This window comes from Elgaria multicarinata, chromosome 7 (genome assembly GCF_023053635.1).
Source record: "Elgaria multicarinata webbii isolate HBS135686 ecotype San Diego chromosome 7, rElgMul1.1.pri, whole genome shotgun sequence".
NCBI classification, from domain to species: domain Eukaryota; kingdom Metazoa; phylum Chordata; class Lepidosauria; order Squamata; family Anguidae; genus Elgaria; species Elgaria multicarinata.
Genome location: NC_086177.1, coordinates 85670039 through 85694019, shown reverse-complemented (window position 1 = coordinate 85694019; position 23981 = coordinate 85670039). Strand labels below are relative to the sequence as shown.

Below are 23981 nucleotides of genomic sequence, written 5' to 3'. Positions count from 1 at the left end.
TTTAAAACTACTATAACTTGCCTGCATTATCAACAGATTTTATAATGCTGCAGTGCAGCAGCATGGAGAGAATCACTAAGTTGAAGCCAGTCACCATCTCTAGAAATGGATTTGCAGGAAATGCTGCACTTCACAGAATGGTCAGGACCGGGAACTACTTGCCTATCTGCAATTCTAACAGTATTTCAGCTGCACTTGAGCCAGCTGCATAGGTGCAAATCTAGGTATCTAACATTGGATAATAAGATGTTAGAATCGGATTACAACTGAACCGTTACAATGAGGCAGGCCTGGTCTAATGTAAATAAGCTGCATGGTATATGGCAGTGTGCTACAGCATTGCTAACCATGCCCAAAAGCAAATCAACAGGTGGCTATCATTTTGGCTGCTTTTCTCCAGCCGACACCTCCATTGCTAACTATGCTAGCAGAATTAAAGTGGTCTCATCCTACTTCTCAGTTTCTAACAACTTTGCTCTATACAAAGGGTAGGAAATCTTTGTTATGTCGAAGGCTTCCTTTTTGGGTAATGTCAGCCACCTGCTGATGGTGAGCAGAGCCAGAACCACCCCATACTGTCTCTCACAGCCACCCTTGGAACCTCCTACCACTTGGGGAAGTGGGAAATCATGGGACAAAATGCAGATTTTGCCATCATAAAACTGAAGCATACTAGGCAGGAAACTAGCTTCAATATTTTATTTCAAAAGGGTTTAGCATAAGTTAAGTTCACTGGATTGTGGCTATAACATATATTCAGTTATGAAAATACTAGAAGCACAGTTGGAAAGGACTTTGATGGTCATCCACTACATTTTTCACACATTGTTTTTGGTTCTGGCCTCCAGAGAACAAGTCTGTTCCAGCTTCTGGTCAGCTCTTCAGATATTTGAAGACTACAATGTCCCCTGTTACTCTTGTCTTCTCCAGGCTAAACATGCCCAGCTCCTTCAACTGTTCCTCATAGAACTTGGTTTCCAGCCCCCTAACTCTCCTCGTCACTGGTCTCTGCACATGGTGCAGTTTGTCACTGTGCCTCTTAAAATGTGGCACCCAGAGCTGGATGTGGCCTGACCAGTACAGAATAGAGTGGAACTATTATTACTTTGCACAACACTATGCTTCTGTTAATGCAGCCTGTGATGCCCACCCTCCACTGGGTTTACTTCTGGATCACTTTCCTTCTCTTATGACTCCAAAGGACCAAGCTCAGGTGCACTCGTCAGGGCTAGAGATGTCAACTCTGTCCCTGTGGCACACCTACTTCTGCTTAGGCCCCCACAGCAGCACAGATCAGCACCCTTGACCCAACCTTCTCCCTTCCACTGCCACCATATGATTACCTGTACTCTTCCCCAGGTACTCCAATGTCTACACCAGGTTTAAATGAATGTTATTTATTTAGCAAGATGATGATGCAGGTTCAAAGCTTATTGGTTTCTCTCAGTGACAAGCATATGGTTTTAGAGCACAAAGCATAATGGTTTCATAGGTTATTTCACTTTAATGTTTCACAATATAGAACTTCAAGTACTCCTACCTACTCTACCCCTTTCTAAACTACACTGTTCTCATTCCCACAGACTAATCCACCAAAACAACAAACACACAGACCCTTCCTCTCTCTATCCCAAAGTATTCCATATTCTCTCCTCAGAAGCAGCCTATATATTCTCGTCCTCAGACTCCTCCCCTTCTCACAGCCAGTCCAGACGCTCCACACAAACATCCAATTAGCACTCTCCTTCCATCCAGCACTCATTCTCCTCTCTATGATTCATACTTACCAATCAGCAACAACCATACAGTGAGTACTTATTTAAAACTCTGCAAACCTTAATAAATTCTTATACTTTATACTTAATAACATAGTCATAAGCAGTAAAACATCACACAGGCTAAGACTGCATTGGCTTTTTTATGAACCACATCAGTGCTGGCTTTTGTTCAGCTCATGTAAAACACCTAGATCCTTTTCACATGTACTGCTGCCAATCTAGGACATGCCCATCTATACCTGTGCCTTCGAATGTAGGTCTTGACATTTATCTCTGTTCAATTTTGCCTTGAAAGTTTTGGCACAGCCTTCCAACCTGCCAGGATTATTTTGGTCCTTGATTGTGTCTTCGGTGGTGTTGGCTGTCTCTCACAGCTTTGTGTCATCTGCAAACTTGCTGTATCCCTCTACACCCTCATCCAATTCATTTATTAAAAATACTGAACAGCAAAGGTCCTTGGAGCGAGTTCTTGGATACTCTACTCAAGATTTCCATCCACGTTGATGCAGGGTCTGTAGTTTAACAGGAAAAACGTAAGATGCTTAGGCTTTCATCAAGTTGAGGTTGGTAAAAAAGAGGGCTGGCCATGAAATTTTCACACACTGTTCCTTTTGGTCGTGTCTTTGAGCCACAAATTTAACATGTGACTGTTGAATTGCAGAACACCTTTTATGCCACCTTGGGCTAGAGTTTCTAAGTGTGCAATCCTATGCATATAGAAAAAAGTAGGATTTTTTTCTGTCTACACATGCATAGGATTGCTCCTTAAAGTTCTAATTTTGAATCTGCAAAGGCAATGGATAGAGAGAGAACTTAATGGGTCTACTTAAAATATGTTAACTGGATACAACCCAGAAAGTTTAGAGTAACGCAGCTCCTTGTTTGGTTTGGGGACTCCATTTTATACTGTCAAAACAAAATCCTGTGCAGAAGTAGATCCCACGTAGTGTTCAATTGGAAGTTACTACTTAGGAAATGAGCATAGGATTGCAGACTAATAGTGCTATCCTATTCATGTTGCTCTGAAGTAAGTACCATTGAGTCCAAGTAGGTATACTATAAGCAGTATGGGATTGCTACCTTAGAGACAAGAAAGAAAAAAGCACAGTACAGCTACATAAAAATGAATAGAGTACAATAACATCTGCATTCAGTTAGTAAGAGGGGGTGGGTATAAAAGTGGCAGTTTACATGGAATTTCCTGAACCATGTTGTGCAGGTATTTTCCCCATTTTTTTGGCTGGAAATTAAAAAGTGATAGATGGGAATTGGGGTATAATTTCCACCGCTGCATTTTCAAGAGCTATTTTAACAAACTTGCTGGTTTGTACAAAAGTTAATGGGAATTATTCCTATGTGTGGCCTACATTCCAATTGTACCATAAATTACTCTCTCAGCCATTCCCTACAATATGGAAGTAAGAATTCTGGACCAAATTGCAGGGGTGTTAAACCACTTTCTTACGGCTATCAAAAGCCACTGTCTCTGATTCCACTTCCAAAAGAGAATTTGCAGTTTGGGAATAATAGCAATGGACAACTTTGCAGGGCTCAGGTAAGCCTCTCTCAGCTACAGGCAGCTTTCCCCTTGCCTTACCTGTCTGCAAAATCAGAATAACGGCGATGGATGTAGTTGCATTTGCAACAGAACCAAGGGAGCAATCCTATACATGACCGGGGGTGGGGAGGGGGGGGAGTCCACGAACTGGCTGACTGGGGAATTCTGGGAATTATCGGATTTTTTCTCCCTGTCTAAACATGCATTGGACTGCGCCTTAAAACGATCACTTTTGCACATAAAATAGCACCTGAACTGTTGGCTTTGCAGCTACTTTCGGGCAGGAGAAAGGACATGCTGCTCGGCTAAAGTCCTGAATTTTTCCGGTTTTCAGCTGTCACGTTTAAACCCGGGAGGCGTGTGGGAGAATGACGTCAAAACTAACCCGAACGTCTCGGTCTGCAAATGCAATGCTCCGTCTGCGAACCTTCGAGACTAGGCTGTAGTCAAGCGGCTAGTAGCAAGGGTCACGTGACAGCACAAGGCGCACGTGATCGGAAGGCGAGGGAATAGATCTTTCCCGAAAGCCATCGCGCGCGCGTAGTTTCTCTAAGGTCAAGATGGCGACGAAGGTTCCCGGTGAGTGAATAAGGAGGGGGCGTCGGTGGTCAGGGCAAGGAGCGGTGGAGGGAGTAGCTGAAGGGGCTCGCTGGCGTTGCGTGGAGGACGACGAGGCGTGCCAAGTGTGGATTTCCCAAAAACGCAATCCTGCACTGGCTACTCTTAAGTAAACCCCATTGAGTTCAGTGGGGTTTACTCCTGGGTAAGCGAGTATAACGTTGCAGCCCAAGAGTTTATGTACAGGGGGATACAAATGTTGTGGGCCCTGCACGGTTTTGTTTTCGTTTTTTGCTTTGAGTTGTGTCCCCGTCCTCTCTTTTTTTTAACAGCTCCACCAATAGCAGTAGAGCACTGGGTGAAACTTTTTTCCTAATCGCTGCCAGAAATTCGCAAAGTCTCCTCTGTCCCGGGACGCACAGGTTTCTGTCTCCAGGGCGTTCTCGTTGTTAGTTATACTGTTAGTTTTTCCCTACCCTGTGCCTGTTTACCCTACCCTGTGCCTGTTTGCATTCTCTCCCCCTCCTTATTGCTTTACTATGACTTTATTAGAATGTAAGCCTATGCAGCAGGGTCTTGCTATTTACTGTTTTACTCTGTACAGCACCATGTACATTGATGGTGCTATATAAATAAATAATAATAATAACTTCCCAAACTTGGCGCTCTTCTCCAGATGTGTTGGATCACCAACTCCCCTAATTCCTAGTCAGCGTAATTCCCAGTGGCGAAGCTGGCTGGGATTATGGGAGTTGTGGTCCATCACATCTGGAGAGCCTCAGGGTGGGGAAGGCTGATATAAAGGGTTTGGAGAGAAGCAGGGACAAGTTGAACAAAAAGATGATTTTGAGCCCTTCACTGTGGCCATCTTGCTTTCCTGAAGAAAAGCTGGATCTGAGAAACTGCTATCAGCCTTATAGGACAGCAGCAAGTAGCAACCCAGCCACCCTCCCTTAGTTGTAGCACACCTCTGACTCTCCTGTTTACTTCCCCAATTTGCAGTACAAATCCTGTCCAATCTTGCCAACAATCAAAAGGGCAGTGGTTACTGAAGGGAGCATCCCTGTTAAATTGTTGATTGCTTGAAGAAAAATTACAAGGTGATATTGCCTAGAGGGTGCAAGGCTGGACAAGGTTTATTGTTGGTTTGCTGCATGTCAAAGTGCTGTTAACAGCCATGGAAGCGTGGTGAGGCTGGACAAGGTTTATTGTTGGTTTGCTGCATGTCAAAGTGCTGTTAACAGCCATGGAAGCGTGGTGAGGCTTTCTCCTCATCTATTGCATAATTGTTTTCTACAAGATGTTCCTCTGGAAAGCATAAATGCTGCATATTTCTTTCTTTCTGAAATTTATTCTCCTTTGTGCTTCCATCTTTTTTTCCTGTGATTTACGGGGTATAGGCAACTTCAGCCCTCCAGATGTTTTGGACAACAACTTGCAGAATCCTTGACATTGGCCATGCTGACTGGGGTTTATGGGAGTTGTAGTCCAAAACAACTCCCATTGTTTTGTGAACCACCCAGAGAGCTTCGGCTATTGGGCGGTATAGAAATGTAATAAATAAATAAATAAATAAAATATCTGGAGGGCACAACATTGCTTATTTTAACAGCTTGTTTATTTATTTAACAGCTTGTTAAAGACAGCTGTTCTTTTCTCATGCTAATCACTCTAGATCCAGTTAATAACTTGTATACACTTTCTTCGTTTACTTAAATTTCTTTTTGGTGGTGTTTTATCTAAGCTTTTCCTCTTAATGAGTTCGGTCAGGTAGCAGTGGAATTTGAGTCTGTATCTGACACACTCTTCTTTTACCATGCTGGGTGGAACCTCCTTCAGGCCGAGGGTCAAATTCAATTTTGGAGAAGACTTCAAGGGCCACAAAATAAAAACTAAAAAAAAAAAAAACCCACCCTGCCAACCTATTGTAGCTTAAAGTTCTTACTGCCAGTATCTTAGTAGAGGCATTTCAACCTTTTAGTATGCAAGGAAATGCAGAAAAACTAGGAAACCACCAAGTGAATAGTGTTTGGGGAAAGGGGCCATTGACATCTAAGGGATCCTGGAGGGCCATATTGGAACTAACTTTTTCTTCTGTAGATATTTCACATATAGGGTTGTGTCCAATGGTGTCAGTCTGCTGATGAAAGCAGTTCTATTAGAGGAACTGGAGGATGGGATTCCCTCTCTTCCCTACGGTCCTTTGCACGCCCTCAAAATCTTATCTGAATTGCTGTGATGATTATTATTATTATTATTTATTTATATAGCACCATCAATGTACCTTCTGGTGCTGTACCTTCTGGAGCAGATTTTCGGGTGGCACTAAAAGCTGCAGGATTGAAGAGAGAGAGAGAAAGTCCTGTTGCGCTAACGTACTTCTGCTAGAGCAACATTGGATTTAACCCATAATTGTCAATTGAAACCTGGTATTTTAGACTTTTAAAAATATGTCTGCGCACATGTGTATTTGGCATTGTGAAAACAATGCTTGCGTTCAGGATTGTGGTCTGAATAATTGTAGCAAGAAAGTTTGCTATCCTTTAATATTTCATGGATTCTGGCTATCAAAATCCCCTCTCTATTTACACCCATGAAAAAACTGCATCAGAAAAGCCATTTGAACTTAGAACCATAATATATTGGTAACTTGAGCCAATGCACTGACACCTTTGACTAGTTCCTTTAACACTATGAGTCAATGCCCCAGGGTTGAAGAATTTGGATACAGCTTTTCCCTTCCCCTCACAAATTTTGTATTTAAAATACTTGGAGTACCATTGAATTCTTTTAAGCTATTGACAAGTGCACAACTACTGAACTGTTGGCCCTATTTTTATTTATTTCTTACATTTATGTCCTGCTATTTCCGCCTCTCTGTTGTATCTTCACTACAGACCTGTGAGATGGGTTAGGTTGAGAATCACTGACTGACCCAGAGTTGCTCAGTGAGCTTCATGGCCAAGTGGGGACTTGAACCCGGGTCTCGCTAGTCCAGCAGTCAAACCGCTGCACCACACTGTATTAAAATATTTGTAGATTTCTTTGTCTGGATAAATTGCTACACCAGATCATCTTCTGCTCTTAAACTAATAGTTATGATTAATACTTCCAGCTGTAGCCAATGGTCGTCTGCTTGAAGGTCTTCGCAAATGGTATTACAATGCAGCTGGATTCAACAAGCTTGGTAGGTGTCGGCGTACCTGTACTCTGTAACTATGAAGTCCATACTGTTGTTGGATTGTATCAATCTCATTTTGGACCCTGAGTCATAGCCTGGAGGGGTGGGTGCTGTTCGTTTGGAAGAAGATAACCTTGCTGTTTGTTCACAATCTGTCGGTATATTGTTTACTTTGGGTTATTCTTATTTGTGTATTAGTTTTTATTGTTTCCACTTTGGATTCTTCACAAAAGACAAATGCAATCACTTTTAAAATAAATCTAGGTAAACAAGTGATCCCTGAGAATACAGAAGATGGCTTTCCCTGCTTTAAGCTGCATCATATTTAACTGAAAATTTAACTTTAAAAAATCTAATTTTGATGTTGTGGGTTAGGTTTGCCGTGCATGCTATTCAATTGGCCAGTCAAATAGTGTGAATTGATCATGTGTATTTAATTATGGTGAAATATTCCAGCTGTAGCAATCTGGGTTAAACCTAGGAAAGAGAAACAGAAACATCATTGAGTGTCCGATCCTGTACATGTTTACTCAGAAGTAAGTCCCACTGTGTTGAGTGGGTCTTATTCCCAGGGAAGTACATACAGGAATTCAGCATGAGTCATCAGTGACAAAGGTCACTACCTAAAACTCTAGCTTGCTGCTGTAACGGGTGATATTCCTACCATGTAATTTAGCATTCTGCTCTGTAAAGTACCTGTGCAAGATTGGATTCAGATCTAGACATTTTTAAAATACTTGACTGATATTTGATAATATCTGACTGGTCAGATGGTCAAATCCTTGAAGCAGACTAATTTTGAACCCTGGCGTGGGTAGCTGTGCTAGTGAAGCTTTGTGGGCTACTACTTTTCAAAGTGAATCTGTTGTGATATATTTAACTTATACCTTCTACATGATGATACATGATTGTGTTCTGATTTTTAGTGGATTTATGTATTGCTACTTAATAATTCTTTATCTAATACTGTTGGGTTGGATCCAGACTTGCATTTAGTTTTCATTTGTTTCAATGGGAACTAAATTAAGTCATGCCTAACTTGTTCCACGGATTTCCGTGAGACCTAAGTTCAGGTAACTTAGTGCAATCATATACATGTCTATTCAAAAGTAAGGCCGTTATGTTCAGTGGACTTAATTTCAGGTAAGTATAAGATTGCAGCCTTAGTTTGGCTGCAACCTACAGCAAGAATAAAGGTGGCAGGTTAGGATTTATCATAAGAACACCCATTAAGGATGCAACACTATGCATGTGTAGACATGAAAATGTCCTACAAACCCCAGCATTCCCCAGCCAGCAGCTATTTAATAGCTGTGAAAAGCTTTTATTTATTAATCCAAGATGATCTTATGAAGCAACTCCAGAGTGAGTGATTTGGAGGTTCCAGCTAAGTCACTATTGGATGATGAGGCCAGGCTTCAATTCTTAAAGCATTTATTTAGATATAAGGATGCCTTTGCATGTGTATTTACTACATTTGAGTTTGCAGTTCTTTGTACATGTGGGGCTCTTGTGATTTGTGTGCACGCATCTAGAACACATGGTTCCAGGCACTTTTAATAAGGCAATTAGTGGTAACAAGCTGTGAAAAATTAATTTCTGGAGATCAAGGTGCAGTAGCTTTGAAAAATAACACAATTGTCAATGGTGGGTTAATAGTCAACTCCATGGTTGATTATCAAAGGAGTACTCCCCACACGACATGATTACAATCAACTGTGGTATGGATTAAGGCAGCATCAAATTGACTATTAGTCAAGGATGTATTTGATTGATACATCCCCTGCCCCCTCAGTCCTCCTACTGGTATCCCATCAGCCATTGTGAGTTCTATTGGCTGCTCTTGCCAAGAGACTCTGTAGTCACTGAAAATAACCAACTGTATGCAATGAAATAGTCAGTGGTGCCTGACACACAACACAACCAATGGTTGTTCAAATAATCAACTCTGCACAGTGTTGGTTATTTCAGCCAAATAACCAACTGTGGTGTTAAAAAGTCCCTGCAGACTACACAATAACCCACAATTGTCTATTTAACTCACCGTTGGTAATCATGCCTGAACCCAGTCACTATGAGTTCCATATGCAAGTTTGAAGGCTGTCGCATTTGAAAACAGTAGTTTCTCCTATCTTTATTGATGTCTGGCATTTTAGTTAACATGAGAAACATCTTTCTGTTGTAGGACTTCTGCGAGATGATACAATTTATGAAGATCAGGATGTGAAGGAAGCGCTGGAGAGGCTTCCGGAAGGTTTATATAATGAAAGAGTATTTCGCATCAGGAGAGCATTTGGCTTGTCCTTGAGCCATGAAATCCTTCCTAAAGAACAGTGGGTAAAATATGAAGAGGTATGAATTGTTGCATACATAGTTGTGAAAGGAATCAACTCAGTTTTATAGGGAAAGTTGGTTGTAAGCTGATAGAAATATTGTGCCTTCCCACTGATTTATTTATTTAAAATAATTATAAGCTGCCTTTTTGGGTATAAACCCCAGCAATTAGTACACATAGTCACAACATGCTATCAAACTGATTTAGGCCACTGGACTATTATTTGATTCAAAGTTTTCCAAAAGTCCCCAATACAAATATTGTATAACACTCCAGACACTGGGATCACCAGGGGTAAAGGGCAAAGTTTCCCCCTGATAGTTTTACCCTTGATTTTAGATTAGCTGGTCAGGTCACCCATAGGGGAGATGCAATTCACCTCTCTGCACAGGTCCAATTCAGAAATAAGGATTACTAACAACGAGTGCTGGATGAAATAACTTCCAGAGGTGTATCCGTTAGTTACAGCAAAAACATGTCATGCGGCATTTTAAGACTGAGAAATCTATGGCATAAATTTTCATGAACTGAAATTCTAGAGACGAGAAGTGCTGACACTTGACTTATTTCCATTTTTCATTGTAAACATGTTAAGCAAAAGGCTCAAATTTAGTCAGAAGGTATCTACAAATTCCAATGTACTATTTGCACAAATATAGTGAATTCTTAGATCAGCATTTCAGATTGCAATAACTGCTTTCTCTGTTCCTAGAATTGAGCAGTCTGTTAGTAGCAGATCATCCATGTTGCTGCCGAAGCTGCTTGCACAACCGGTTGTGCCCCTAAACTTTCTAATATGCTTCCTTCTTTTTAGGATAAGTCTTATCTTGAGCCATACCTGAAAGAAGTCATTCGTGAAAGACTCGAAAGAGAAGAGTGGGAGAAGAAGTAACTGCTGCCATTATTCATTTGAGCACATTTTTTCCCCCTTTAAGATTGAAATTATATGGTTCAGGTAGGGGTTTGTTGAGCAACTCAGGGTGCTGAGAAGAAATCCTTGCAACCCTTTGCTCACGAATATTTGTTCATCCAACTCAAATAAACATTACCAAACCTTCTTGGCATCCTCTCTCCTACATTTCAAGGAACTGGTTCAAGTCTTTTCAGCTATGTTGCATGCGATCATAGTGATTTGTGATCTTCATTCCAGCTGTTTGAGTAATTCTTTGGGTCATAATACAGCTGTTTCCTGCAGCTGGGAAGATAGATAAGCAACATCGTTTGCTATTTGTTTCTGTTCTTCTGATTCATTTTTAAGAAGGGATGCCCATCTGCAGAATGACTGTGTATATCCATTATCACCTCTTTCCCCTGATGGTGGGGATGCAGACATGCGAGTATTCAGCAGCAGCAACGCTTCGTAATCCTTGTCCTGTCAACCAAAACAAATGGAATGCTGCATTAATAGCTGCTTTTGGAATTTGTGGTTCTTGCCAATCTTTAAATAAAGGCAATTGCCTCATCTAGCCTGAATTAGTCACTTGGCTGTATTTGCTGAATTATACCTAGTGTACATCAGCCTTAATGAATTACTCAAGTAAACAATCCTGAGCAAGCCTTTGGAGTCAAGTCCTGTTAGAATCAAGGGGACCTATTTTGGAGTTTTAAAAGGTTTTAGAATATGATAGTGAGAGTTGAAATGGGCTCTCACACTAGTTCTTAATAAGTGCTTTAGCTGTAAAAGAAATGAAAGGATTTGACTCATCCCTTCCATGGTAGTGGGAAGTATGAAAAGCAGAAGCATGACCCTCCCCGCTTTTCCTGTAATACCCACATTCTGAGCAAAAGAAACAGGCCTCACTTCGCATGTTTCAGCCAAAGCTGGAGTACAAGTGACTCATGTGTCCTGCTTTCTCTGTTTCTTCTGGGTTATGCATGAAACTGCTTTTTAATGTCAGCAAGCTGTGGCCGACAACTCCTGTTTGAAAAGCTGCAGGCATGGAATGACTTATCCCATTTGTTCATTTGCAGTTCCACAAGGGCCACATCCATGGCTACACAGTATGCAAATGAATCCATCTAAACTCCTTAGTCATGCCACCTTTTCCTACAAGCTGGCAACTTTTAGCAACACATTTCAAGAGATAACTAGGTTGGGAGACTTCCTCTGGCTATATTTTCTCGAGAGATAGCTGTGACAAACACAATAAGAACATAAGAAGAGCCATGTTGGGTCAGGCCAAGGGTCCATCTAGTCCAGCACTCTGTTCACAAAGTGGCCAACCAGCCATCGGCCAGGAATGAACAAGCAGGACATGGTGCAACAGCATCCTCCCACCCATGTTCCCCAGCAACTGGTGCACACAGGCTTAGTGCCTCAATGAACAATAAAGAGTCTTGTGGCATCTTAAAGACTGGCAAATATGGGTTAGGCTTTCATGGCCTGCAGCCCAGTTCATCAGATCTATGAAGTGTTTTGTTGAGTTCTAAGTGTACATATAGATGCATGTTTGAGGGGAGGGGATTCTAAACTGAAGTCAGAGGGAGATGAAATGGAGAAAATGCAGGTAGTGTGGTAGATTATTAACAATGGCCATTTGCAAAGCAGTTGGGTGATAAAACACAGGCATCTTTGCATTGGTGTGCTAATTAATACATGTATTGTGATTAAAACAACTTTTGTTCCTGTTCAAATCGCGAGATAGAGTTGAACCTCTTGAATTGTACTTCATTTATTTTTATTTATTTATTACATTTTTATACCGCCCAATAGCCAAAGCTCTCTGGGCGATTCACAAAAATTAAAACCATAATAAAACAACCAACAGGTTAAAAACACAAATACAAAATACAGTATAAAAAGCACAACCAGGATAAAACCACGCAGCAAAATTGATATGAGATTAAAATACAGAGTTAGAACAGTAAAATTTAAATTTAAGTTAAAATTAAGTGTTAAAATACTGAGAGAATAAATACTGGCGACGAAAAGAGTACAGTGTAGGCGCCAGGTGGACCTCTTTGGGGAGTTCATGCCACAGCCAAGATGCCACAGTGGAGAAAGCCCTCCTAGTAGTCACCTGCCTCACTTCCTTTGGCAGGGGCTCATGGAGAAGAGCCCCTGTAGATGATCTTAAGGTCCGGGCAGGTACATATGGGAGGAGGCGTTCCTTCAAATAATCTGGCCCCAAACCGTTTTAAGTAGTTCAGTAGTTTTTCCATTGCAATCTGTCTTTGAAATTCCTTTGTTGAAAAAATTGGCCAACTTAAGGTCAGTGACCAGGTGTCCTGGAAGGCTCAAATGCTTCCCTCACCCATAACACCTGTTTTTTTGATATTGCCATTTCTGATGTCAGATTGGTGTCCCATTTATATTTTAAGGGAGAGAAGGGCCTGTTTGTCTTACGTAGAGTATGGTATGGCATTACTTGCAAAGAATGCATATATTACATTGAAAGATGAGCAGGTATATAAATCCCCAATGTTATAGTTGATATTATTAGGTCCTGTAATAGTATTGCCAGGATGAGGCTAGAATCTGATTCTAGAGAACTGGAGTTAGAGGAAACTAAAGGTCATGGACCCAATTCTCTGCCCAAAGCAGGAGTATCCACAGAGCAATCCAAACATTAGCATTCAAATTATCATTTGTCACTTACTCGTTCCTTAGGATCACCACAGCAGGGTAAATGTCTTCCCAACTCCCAAGAAGTCAGAATTCCTTCAAATTATAAAATTCTGGTATTAACTGAAGGCTCATTCTGGAAGTCCCATTCAGGGAATTTTTTTGGCTGGGTCTTTCTCAGTATTGGAATCCAATGGACCATAACAGGCAGTGGGATAGAAATGGCAGAAGATAATAAAGAAACTTTCAACTTGGTTAAAACTGTGGCTGAGACAAAATGCAGAAACAAAACGCAAATAGTAGCAGTTAACTCTGGTTGTGTTGATTTCATACAAAAGGCGGGAGGTTTAAGATTATTTAAAGCACTCAATCAATATGGGGAAAAGTGAAGGCCAATCTTCCCCCCTTCATGATTTTCAAGCCCTTTTTCTCACAGTGGGGGTTACTTTAGAGCTCCTTAGGGGTGGAGGGTTCCACTTCCTTCTCTCCCGCACTGATGACACGCTTTAAATCATGCATACTCTTGTTTTTAAGTGGCAACAGGACTTTTACGTGCAGGTTTGCCTTACAGGTTTGCAGTTTATTCCTATCAAGTGCTTTGCTTCTGCAACTATCCAGGTAACGTTGCAGAAGCCTCGAGTGTTGCTCTCTCAGGTGTATCCTTGTTAATGTACTGGCACTAATTCTTATGTCCACAGTTTTTAAAAGTGAAGTAGCTGTATTTCAGTGGACTAAAGTATCATGGTTGCCATGTCTCTCTGTCCTTCGTTACCTCTTTTAGAGTGTGCTGCTTATACGCATTTCCTAAGAATGTGTATGGTGTGATTCTTCGCTGTAACAACTCTTTTGTGGTAAACTAGGTATGATTGTGGCCTGATTATGTGTTTAAACCCACATCTACACCAACTGCATCTAGTTTATCTCATGGAGGAGAAGAATTGGGTTTTATGTGCTTTTGTAAACTAGCCTGGGCAAATACATGCAAAAACCCAAGGTTTAATCCCTAGCATCTCCAGATAGGGCTGGAGGGGAAAATCATGTTTTTATACTATTTGTTTTATACTTTGAATGGTTTTAGTTTTTGTGAACCGCCCAGGGAGCTTCAGCTACTGGGCGGTATAAAAATGCAATAAATAAATATAAATAAATAAATAAATAAATAAATAAATAAATATCCACTTGAAACCCTGGAGATCTACAATCAGTCAGTCTAGACGGTACTGAGTTAGATGGATTAGTGGCTTGGTAGAAGGCAGCTTCCTCTGCTTCTAGGGATGTTTAAATAAGACATAGGCAGGATACCAGTTTAAAATTGCTTAGAAGCTGTTCAGCTATGTACTGATATCAAAAGGGTACGTTTGAGGAAATTGTACTGCATTTTTCAACAAACACCAAGACATGCACTTCAGATGAGCATAGAATCAAAATTGTGGATGTGGCAACTTATTAGTATTGTGGCTAACTAATCATTCTAAGGCTGAATATGAATAAGAAATGCCATAATTTTGTAGGTAAACAGCTTAGCAGCTTCTTACTTAAAAATTCTTTATCTTGGCACTAGATGGGGGTGTGCCATAGATGTACAAAGCACTCCTTCAGCTATCATGACTTTAAAACAAAACACACACACACACACACACACACACACAAAACATTTTTCAAGATGACAGCACCTTAATGGTTTATGACCCACCGGAGAATTTACTACTAAGTCATGTACTGATGTAATGAAATCTAATATATGCTGTGTAAAATGAATTATGAGATGCTATTTAGTTTCAGGATTTTATTACTTCAATCACTTGTAGCTGTGTTTCCTTTTCTATTATTGCTTAGTCTTTAAACAGTCCAGATGACTGTGTAAAGAACACCTCATAAAATCTGGAGATGTTAAAACATAAATGTTAAATGTTTTAGCATGCTTGCTATAATTTTTTCAGGCAAGTTATTGACTTAGATAGTTGGGAAATACATATGATGAAATACTAGCTCTGTGTAATGATATCTCTTTGCTACTTGTGCTTTTGCTGCAAGCCTGACAACAGGTTGTTTGAGCATGTGAGAAGTGCTTTGCCCAATGGCAGGTAGTAGTGGCAATGTAAAGACAGTGGGAGGGCCCAGACTGAGGTGGCATAGTGTAAGCTTTGCATGCAGAAGATGTCAGGCTCAGTGATATCTCCAGCTAAAAAGAATCTCAAACATCAGGGCTGGGAATGTTCCCTACCTGAGACTGTGGAGTGTCACTATCCTAATAGACCTGGGATGAGAAATTTCAGGCCAGGGGCGTTCTGCAGCCTACCCTATGGTCTGCGCTAGACAAAAGCTCCCTCTATTGCTGAAGATCTCCATGCCTCTCTGCAAGAGAAAGGGACTCAGTTCAGGCGGGGAGATTTGGGGGGGGGGGGAAGCGGAGTGGAGCACATGGGTTAGAATAAAACCAACCTTGGTTTATTCTGTGCTGTTCTTATTCCTTGTTTTAATTTTTGTATTTTATGTTTCCAATGTACTGTACACCACCCAGAGAACTTTGATTACTGGGTGATTTAAAAGCACAGTAAAATAAATAAAATGAAAATAATAAGGGCAAGATTTGCATGCAAGGTAAGGTTTATTATTTTCCAAGCTGCAGGAGCTTGGTGCAACCTAAACACAAAAAAATTACTACCATGCTAGTTGCATATCCCCTGAGAGGCACTCTCAAAACAAGCTAAATGGGGGCAGCTCAGTGCCATCGAGATTAATGGGACTACCCCAATGCTAAATGTGCAGAGTTGCATCTTTATAGTGAAGGAAGCATCAAGCTTGGGACATCATCAGATGCACCTTTTGAAATAATCTTTTCTATGTGGGAAATTAGTTCCCATTGCTGTTGGCATTTTTTTGGCCGGTGCCGCATGTGGCTTTGTGGAGGTCCCTGTCGAATACAACTACAGCTTAGTGGTAGAGCATGAACTTTGCATGCAGAAGGTCTGAGGTTCAATCCTCACCATCTCTGGTTGAAAGGGTCAGGAAGTAGGCGATGAGAGGGACCCCTCTCTGCCTGTGACTAGAGAACCCCTGTCAGTCACTGGGCAGGATGGATCAATGGGAATTTCATATGTTCATCTCACAACTCTTGGCCAACTTCATCCTTACAAAAGATAAGTAATAAAACATCCTCCTGCATTTTATTGCTTCAATCACTTGCACTTGTATTTCCTTTTCTGTTATTGCTTGGTCAATTTTATCTGTTTAATATCAATAAAAGTAAAAGGATAGTTTTGTGTTTCTAAGGCTGGCCCTTTTCAAACTTTTGCTGCAAGTAGAGTAGATGATGAGTTTTGGACCGTGTCCCAGCCAAACAGTACTGAGCTTTCTCATCAGTTAAAATCCAAGCAGGGAATAATGACCTCAGGGTTTTGTATTTTATCATTGAATTTTGCCAATGGACCTGCCTAAAGGAAGCAGTAACTTGAAACACTGCTCACCGAGCCAAGACCTACAAAGGTAAAGTAGAATTTGATCTGATCTTAACTTATCCGGAACCTTCTCCCTCTCCCCAACGCCCTGCTCATGTTCTTTTAAATGGATTCTGGTTTCGGTTCCTCTCAGTGCCAGCCAGTTGAAGAGAACAGAATTTGGCTTCAGAATTATCATTACAACAGAAATGATTTGCCCACCCTGAAAAGAAACAGAGCTGCATAGACACACGGGTGCAATCCAGCCAAAGCAATTGTTGCTGTCCCTGGCACTCTTTCTAGTAATTGTTGGCTACAGTTATTTCACATATTTACAGGGGAAGGAGCCCTTGTGGATGTCACGTTAATTTCTCTACTGTGGCTTCATTTCATATTTACTTTTCCATTTGTTGGTTTCCTCACATTTATATCTTGTTCATAGTGGCTCAAAGTGCAAAAATGACAATAATATTTAATCTTGATGTCATCCTGAAGCCTTGGGTTGATTTACTATATAAAAGCAACATTCTAGTAACAATAGTTTCTCAATATGTAAGACAGAATACACTGGAAAATATGCAATTGGATGTAACGTGTACCCCGAACTACTAAACATCTGCTTTGCTTTTAAATGTTTGTGTTGCTTCTGGAAAAGTTTTAGGCACAGACTTCATCAGGCCTCTAGGAAAATCCGGGGTGGTAGAGGGCTAAAATAAGGCATCGACACAATTCTGTTATCTACTGTTATCCCCATCACCAATTTCAGACAAGCTTCAACATTGTTGAAGACAGATCAAGCTACAGTGTTGCCTTACTTGGCTGTACTGCTCAGTTGGAGGGCCCAGGGCTCACTCCTTATGAAGATGACACTTTTGCCCCTACTTGTTGAATGCTTGGCCCATGCCACCATCAGATGGCGTTGATGAGTAGGCTACTTTGACCTCTCCACAGCTCAGAACGTAAAGATTTTCTCTCATCACAGTTTCCAGTTTGGGGGTGGGGAGAGAGAACCAACATTTAATTTAAAAAAGGTTTATCTGCCTAACATGTAGGTTTGAATGGGCATCTCTGTATACTGTGTTAAAGCATTTGGGGGACAAATGTGTACATCCAGACAGAGGAAGGCAGATGTGCCAGAAAAGAGTGTGGAACTTTAAGCATAGAATAGCCTAGATGGGCCTTTACCAGGCATTTCATGGTGCAGAGCTTCACAAACGCACAGGGCACATCCAGCAGGAAATGCTGTTTCAGTCACTGACCTTATTTGCATGAAATGATAAACGATGATTACATTAACCATGGTTTGTTGAATCATAGCTTATGTGCAAACTTGGAACTATCGGTTAGCTGTGGGTTGTTAGCCACAAACAACCCACACAGAGAACTCCTGGTTTGTTGTTGGATTGTGAACTGTTGAGTTGTTTAAAGCATGGGTTGTTGTTACATGTGAACCTAGAATCATGGGGTTGTTCATGGGTTGTTTCACCAGGCTACAAAGGCAACAGGAAAGAGTGGTTCAAAAGAAACCCAGCCTCTTTACATGCCAATACTGTTGCAGTGTCACAAAGAGAGTTGGAATAAAGGGAGGGTGGGAGCAAAGGAGGAAGGAAACAAGCCAGGGATTGAGGAGGGAAACATGGTTTGCTTGGTTGTCTGCCAGACAAAGCCTGGGTAGGGCAACGAACCATGGTTTAAATCATGGGTTATCCCTGCATATGAACCAGGCCACTCTGTGCGTGTGATCCAGACTTGCAGGGTGCTTCATTCTGGGCTAGAACTTTCAACATGGCTGGCCAGAACTGGTGTAGAATGAGCACTGCTTGTCCCATCACCATGGGGTTGCCACTTTTTTTTTTCACATGCAGAAGTGCTATGAAAAATGCTGATCAGCTAAACCCTTTCTCCAGTGAAACTGGATGGTTCTGGCCATCTCTATTTGCTATAGCTCATGCCCAGAAACTGAAATCATCATACCTGAACTGATATACAGTAATAAGGGGTGTGCACGGACCCCCCGCTCTGCTTCTCTTCCAGATCTGCGATTTGCGGATCGGCCTGTTTCGCTCTGCCCCCGCTCTGCCTATGTCCGCTCCGCTCCGCTGCGGAGCTCCGGATCCGGATCGGAGCTCCGTTCCCCCCCCCATAGGCTTGCATTAAGCTAAAAAAGTATACAACTTTTTTTCTGTGAAAGTTAGAAACCTCAAGTTTGGCACCATGACACCTCATGGATGTATACGCACGCACGCCAAGACTCAAGGCAGTCCCATCATCCCCTGATTTTTGGGGAATTTATGAAAATCGGGCACCCCATTCACACCCCTTTCGATAGCTCCGTCAATTTGCACGTTAAAAACCTCAAACTCACCACCATGATAGCTTATCCAGGGATACACACGCATGGCAAGTCTCAAGGCAGTCCCATCATCCCCTGATTTTTGGGGAATTTATGAAAATCGGGCACCCCATTTGCAGACATGGACTGTTCTCTGACATTTGGACAGATAAAAAAAAGGGAAGTGGGCACACTCACAGATGCCATCTAGACCCACAATTATGCCAAGGTACAAGGCAATCCCATCATCCCCTGATTTTTGGCAGAGCTTAAACCTGCAGACAGCTCAATGGGGCCATTTCAAAGGAAATCCCAAGATGCCATGAATTGGGGAGTAGAGAGATCAGCCTAAATATGAATCTTCTTCAACACTTGAAAAATGGATTTGGAACTTCCAAAAGTCTAATTGAGCGCAGGAAGGACTTCTCCCCTGAGTCAAAGCCAGACACAAATCATCCCTGCGAGGTGGGCAGGGGAGGAAGGAGGGAAGGCAGGCAGGCAGCAGACATTTCTGGGGGCATAAGGAAGTGAGCCAAGGATAAGCCAGTAATGCATATAAAATGGAATAAATAAATAAATAAATAAAGGAGGGGTGGAATTAAAAGCAGCAGTGTTGCTGAATAAACAACAAGAAGAACTTTTTTAAAAAGGCTATTATTATTATTATTATTATTATTATTATTATTATTATTATTATTATTATTTATATAGCACCATCAATGTACATGATGCTGTACAGATTACACAGCTATATCTGTCTTTTACCAGTAAGAGGGTGTGTGTGGGCGTGCCCAAAGGGGGAAGCATCAGCCATTTGACTGGTCCTGTCTAGGTATCAGTCTTTTAAGAAGCAGACGCTCACTTCAACTCATGATACGCATTGCTCCACTGAGTTACTCTTTTGGAGGGCTCTGATGGCCCTCCAAGTACAGGAGAGTGAGGGCACGTCCACATGCCCTAGGGGAGCTCATCCCCTTGCACCACATGTATTCAGTTGTTCCCCAAAGTTAGGGTGGGTAGCACTGCTGTGTGTTTCCTATCTGTTAGTATGATTTCAGGTTGTGTTTGTGCATTTGGTGGAGCTACTGTTTTAAAAAAACACTGGGAAAACTCTGTTCAGAGTAGAAAGAGAAGTTTCCCAGAATCCCAAGTTACCCGTTTTGCCTATCCCCTCCTCCAACTTTGGGATCATGTGATCATGACCGGGAGTTGACTCTGCCCCTCAGCAATCGAAAAGATAATCTTTTTCCCACCTTTACCCTACTTTTTAAAAATTTCTTGCAAACGAACCGCACCACGCAGAGAGCTGAGAGTAGGCTCAAACTGACCCCCAGCCATGACTCTCTAAGCACAAGAAGTTTCAGAAAGATAGCTTCAAAAACAACACAGTTATCCCCTTTTCTTTTCCACAATGCAATCCTATGGGCGAAATGTTTCAAAATGGTGATCGGAGCGGTCCGCGGAAAGAGGATCGCTCCGAAAATGGGCGCTTCTCTTCGCCTTGCTTCTAGGGGTCCGCGGTCCACTTCTACTCCGCCTCTGGGCAAGGCGGAGCAGGCCAATTCGCTTCTGATTCTCCGGTTCTAATCGGAGCGGAGCACATGCCTGGCAGCAATGCCACCACTTGTGTGTGCATGGCATGTTTACAGTAACCTATTGTCATAGTGACCCTGTTCAGACAACATGTTAAGCCATGGTGGTTAAGCATTTTGATATAAACATTATGACTTAGAGTGTCATGTGAACCATTCCTAACCATGATGGTCACATAACCATGGTTTAATAAACACATTCACTAACTATTTGCTGCAAAAGGGCTTAGTGTGTTGTCTGAACAGTCCGAAAGAGAATTCTTCTAGGTTTGCGGAGTTACAAGTTGCAAGAAAGACAATATCTTTGGTACCTATTAGGTAAGGTTTCCTTTTGAATATTTAATTCAAATACATTGCAGAACTTGTTTTAGATATATAGTATTCTACTTACTTACTTCCCACCCCTTTTTTTTTTTAAAAAAATGAAATCCTTATCTTTGATTCTCACACCCCAAATACAACTTAGTTGAATTTCCGCTGGGATCATTCTTACTGTCAGTCATGGAAATGACCCATCAAACTTGATGGAACTCTTCCTTATACTTCTAATCTGTTTTCTAAGGATGTGCCAGATAGTTTGGATGTGCAGGAGTAACATTTTTGCAAAATAAGCCACTAGGGCTTATGCCATGTGGGTGCCTGCTTTGTAACCCAGCCCCTGCTAGTAGGTTGTCATGTCATCCAAACCCAGAAAGGATGGGCATGGTCAACAAACCACCCACAACCCTAAAACAGTCCTTGGTTTCTGGATGATTTGTTAACCAACCCACCCTCACTTAGTTCACACCTTCGACAGTTTCTTTAGGGTTCTCACTGGTTCTGACTGAAACCCGGAGTGGATTTCCCACCCCACTGGCATTGGAGCTGCCAGCCTCCACTGATAGAATTGGAATTAGAACAGAGGATGACTTTACAGCTCTCTGGACTTGGGTAGGAAAACACTGTAAATGCCCAGCCCTGTTTCAAGTAACAGCTCTGTCAGCCTCCCTTCATATAACCTAACTGCTATTCCTCTCTTCAGCCTGACTGTGGGTAGAGATATACAGGTAAGAAGACTCAGGTCTTATTCAGTTGGAACTGGAGGCCAGTCTTTAAAATTCCACTGCAGAATAGACAGCGTTGAGCCCCAAGGCCTCTGCCCAATTCAGTTTTTGTCAACCTTAAGTTCAACTCTTTCTCCTTCATCTGGTCAAAAAGGTGGTGATGATCAACTGGGAATTCATGAGTGTTCATTGAGCAAAACAAATTTAAGTCAGAATTAAGCAGGGATGCCAGATGGATTGTTCTAGCTTCCATCAAAATCAGGGTGTGGCATCTTGAGTTAGAATCTGTCTCAGATGGGACCCTAATTATCAGCTTGGGTTAAAATGTTGTCACCCAGTTTAAAGTGACATCGTCCAATTTGTATTAAGGTGTCATCACCCAGTTTACTTTCCTATCAAGGGTGTTTCTAGAGGGATGGTTGCTAGCAATACCAACCAAAAAGGCATTGTGCAGCTATTCTGTCTTTTTCTGTGGATTTTCTGCGGTTAAGAAAAGAAAGAAGCTGTGGGAAAACACAACAGGGTTATGAATGGAAGGCAATGTCATCTGCCCTCCCCCACACCAAAATTCAGTGAATGAGAATTGCCATAAATTAGGGTGAGCATATGAAAAGAAGGACGGGGCTCCTGTATCTTTAACAGTTGCATTGAAAAGAGGATGTCAGTAGGTGTCGCTTGTATGCGTGCAGCGCCTGGTGAAATTCCCTCTTCATTGCAACAGTTAAAGCTGCAGGAGCCCTGCCCTCTTTTCATATGGTCACCCTACATAAATGCCTTATCTGGAAGCACCTCCATTGACATGTTGAATGTATTTGTTCCATTGTGTGTATGTTTTCATCAAGATCATTGAATTTTTTTTCTGTCCACACGGTGGTGCTGTGAACCCACCAGTCTCAAATCCTGCCCTGCCTCTGTACAAACCTGTGACCTGACAGATGTTGCAGAGTAAGATGGAAAAAGTAGTATATCCAGATGTGCCACCCTTGGCACACTCTCCTGAACTTTGGAAATCAAGGGGTGGAACAATATAATGCTCCACCACTACCATAAGAACTGGAAATCACTATGCTTGTGTTAACTGGGAACACAACTTACAGAGCTAGCAATGCAAACATGAACAGTGGTGATATGAGGAAAACACTGCTTTTAGGTTGAATGTTGAGTTCCTCTTTAATATATGGTAAGTTGACATTCTTCATCACTCTGGTAAATGAAATCTAATCCCAAACAATTTGATAAATAATATGTAGGAGGCACAGAGGAGAAGGCTATCAGTGGCTACCCCTCCTGATGGCTATGTGCTACCTCCAGTATCCAAGGCAGTAAGCTTATATACACCAATTGCTGGGGGACATGGATGGGAGGGTGCTGTTGTATCTGTGCCCTGCTTGTGAGTTCCATGGGCAGCAGCTGGTGGGCCCCTGTGTGAACAGAGTGCTGGAATAGATGTGGCCCAATGGAAGAGCCTTCCCACAGTTGTTGCCCAACAGATGTGTTGAGCAGCAATGAGCATCATTCCCAGCCAGGAGGGCACCAGGTTACAAAAGGCTGCTGTAAACATAGGAAGCTGCCTTCCACCTGGTCTGCTGGTCAGGCTATTGTCCTTCTAGCACCATCTATTCAAGGGATGTTGAACCTCTTTCAGCCCAAGGGCTAGATTCAACTTTGGAGAGGGCTTCACTTCCAGTGAATATGGTAGCCAATATGCCTCACTTCCTTTGGCAGGTGCTCCTGGAGGAGTACTGCTGAGGATGATCTTAAGGTCCAGACAGGTACTATTGAAGGAGACAATCCTAATTTTAGCCCCACCTCTTTTGCTTTGAGTCTGCCTTCATTGGAACATGATTTCCCCCTGTGTGATGACTCTCTGGGGTGTTGTTGTTTTGTTGTTGCATGAAGAAGTCTAAAAGGAAGGCATGAAGGAGGCAGATGTGAGAGAAACCTGCGAAAATCCATGAGTGCCCAGTAATGAGCGTGCAATAAAACGCTCATCTGATGGAGCTCAGAGTCTCAGAATTCTTTCCTATCACCTGCTCCCAGCCTTGACACTAGTTCTCTTGTCACCTGAGGTAAGATAGGAAATGTGCAGCCGCATCACACCCCCAAACCCTTCCCCTGACCTTTATTGCATTTTGCATTCCCCTTTACCATGTTGCCTCAACCTCACTCTCTTCCCACTGCTGTGTTGTGCCCCCACATCCTTTCTGACAACACCTGGGGACCCAAGTTCAGGAAAGGCTGCATTGGACTGTATGTCTTAGATCAATCTGAAAATGACATAAAAACAGCCATGCTGCATCAAACCAAGGGTCCATCTAGTCCAGCAGTCTCTTACAGAGTGGCCAACCAGCTGTCAGCCTGGAACCTACAAGCACAACATAGGTACAACAGCACTCTCTTGCCCATGTTCCCCAGCAAATGGTTGAGACTCCAAGAAGACAGCACACCACCACATTGCATTACCATTGCTCATGACTTGTTATATTAGTAATTTCAAAACAGGCAGATTGCAGGCCAGTTCCCATGGAATAGCTATCAAGGTGGTCACCAGACTTACCGAACTTTGATTTTATTCGGGGAGGGGGGGTCATCTTCACTAGAT

General features: G+C 42.0%; 1 protein-coding gene across 1 annotated transcript; it reads left to right on the top strand.

Annotated features, from left to right (window-relative positions):
* Positions 1 to 3853: 3853 nt before the first annotated feature.
* LOC134401753 (cytochrome b-c1 complex subunit 7) lies at positions 3854 to 10467 on the top strand. Its single transcript, XM_063130969.1, has 4 exons — positions 3854 to 3915; positions 7010 to 7081; positions 9261 to 9427; positions 10225 to 10467. The coding sequence occupies exons 1-4, from the start codon at positions 3897 to 3899 to the stop codon at positions 10300 to 10302; spliced, it is 336 nt and encodes a 111-aa protein (XP_062987039.1). The 5' UTR covers positions 3854 to 3896; the 3' UTR covers positions 10303 to 10467.
* Positions 10468 to 23981: the final 13514 nt, after the last annotated feature.

Excerpts from the sequence above, each read along its gene's own strand:
- LOC134401753 (XM_063130969.1), top strand. Across the intron at positions 7,082-9,260 it reads AGCTGGATTCAACAAGCTTG|GACTTCTGCGAGATGATACA; the intron begins GTAGGTGTCGGC and ends TTTCTGTTGTAG. Across the intron at positions 9,428-10,224 it reads AGTGGGTAAAATATGAAGAG|GATAAGTCTTATCTTGAGCC; the intron begins GTATGAATTGTT and ends CCTTCTTTTTAG.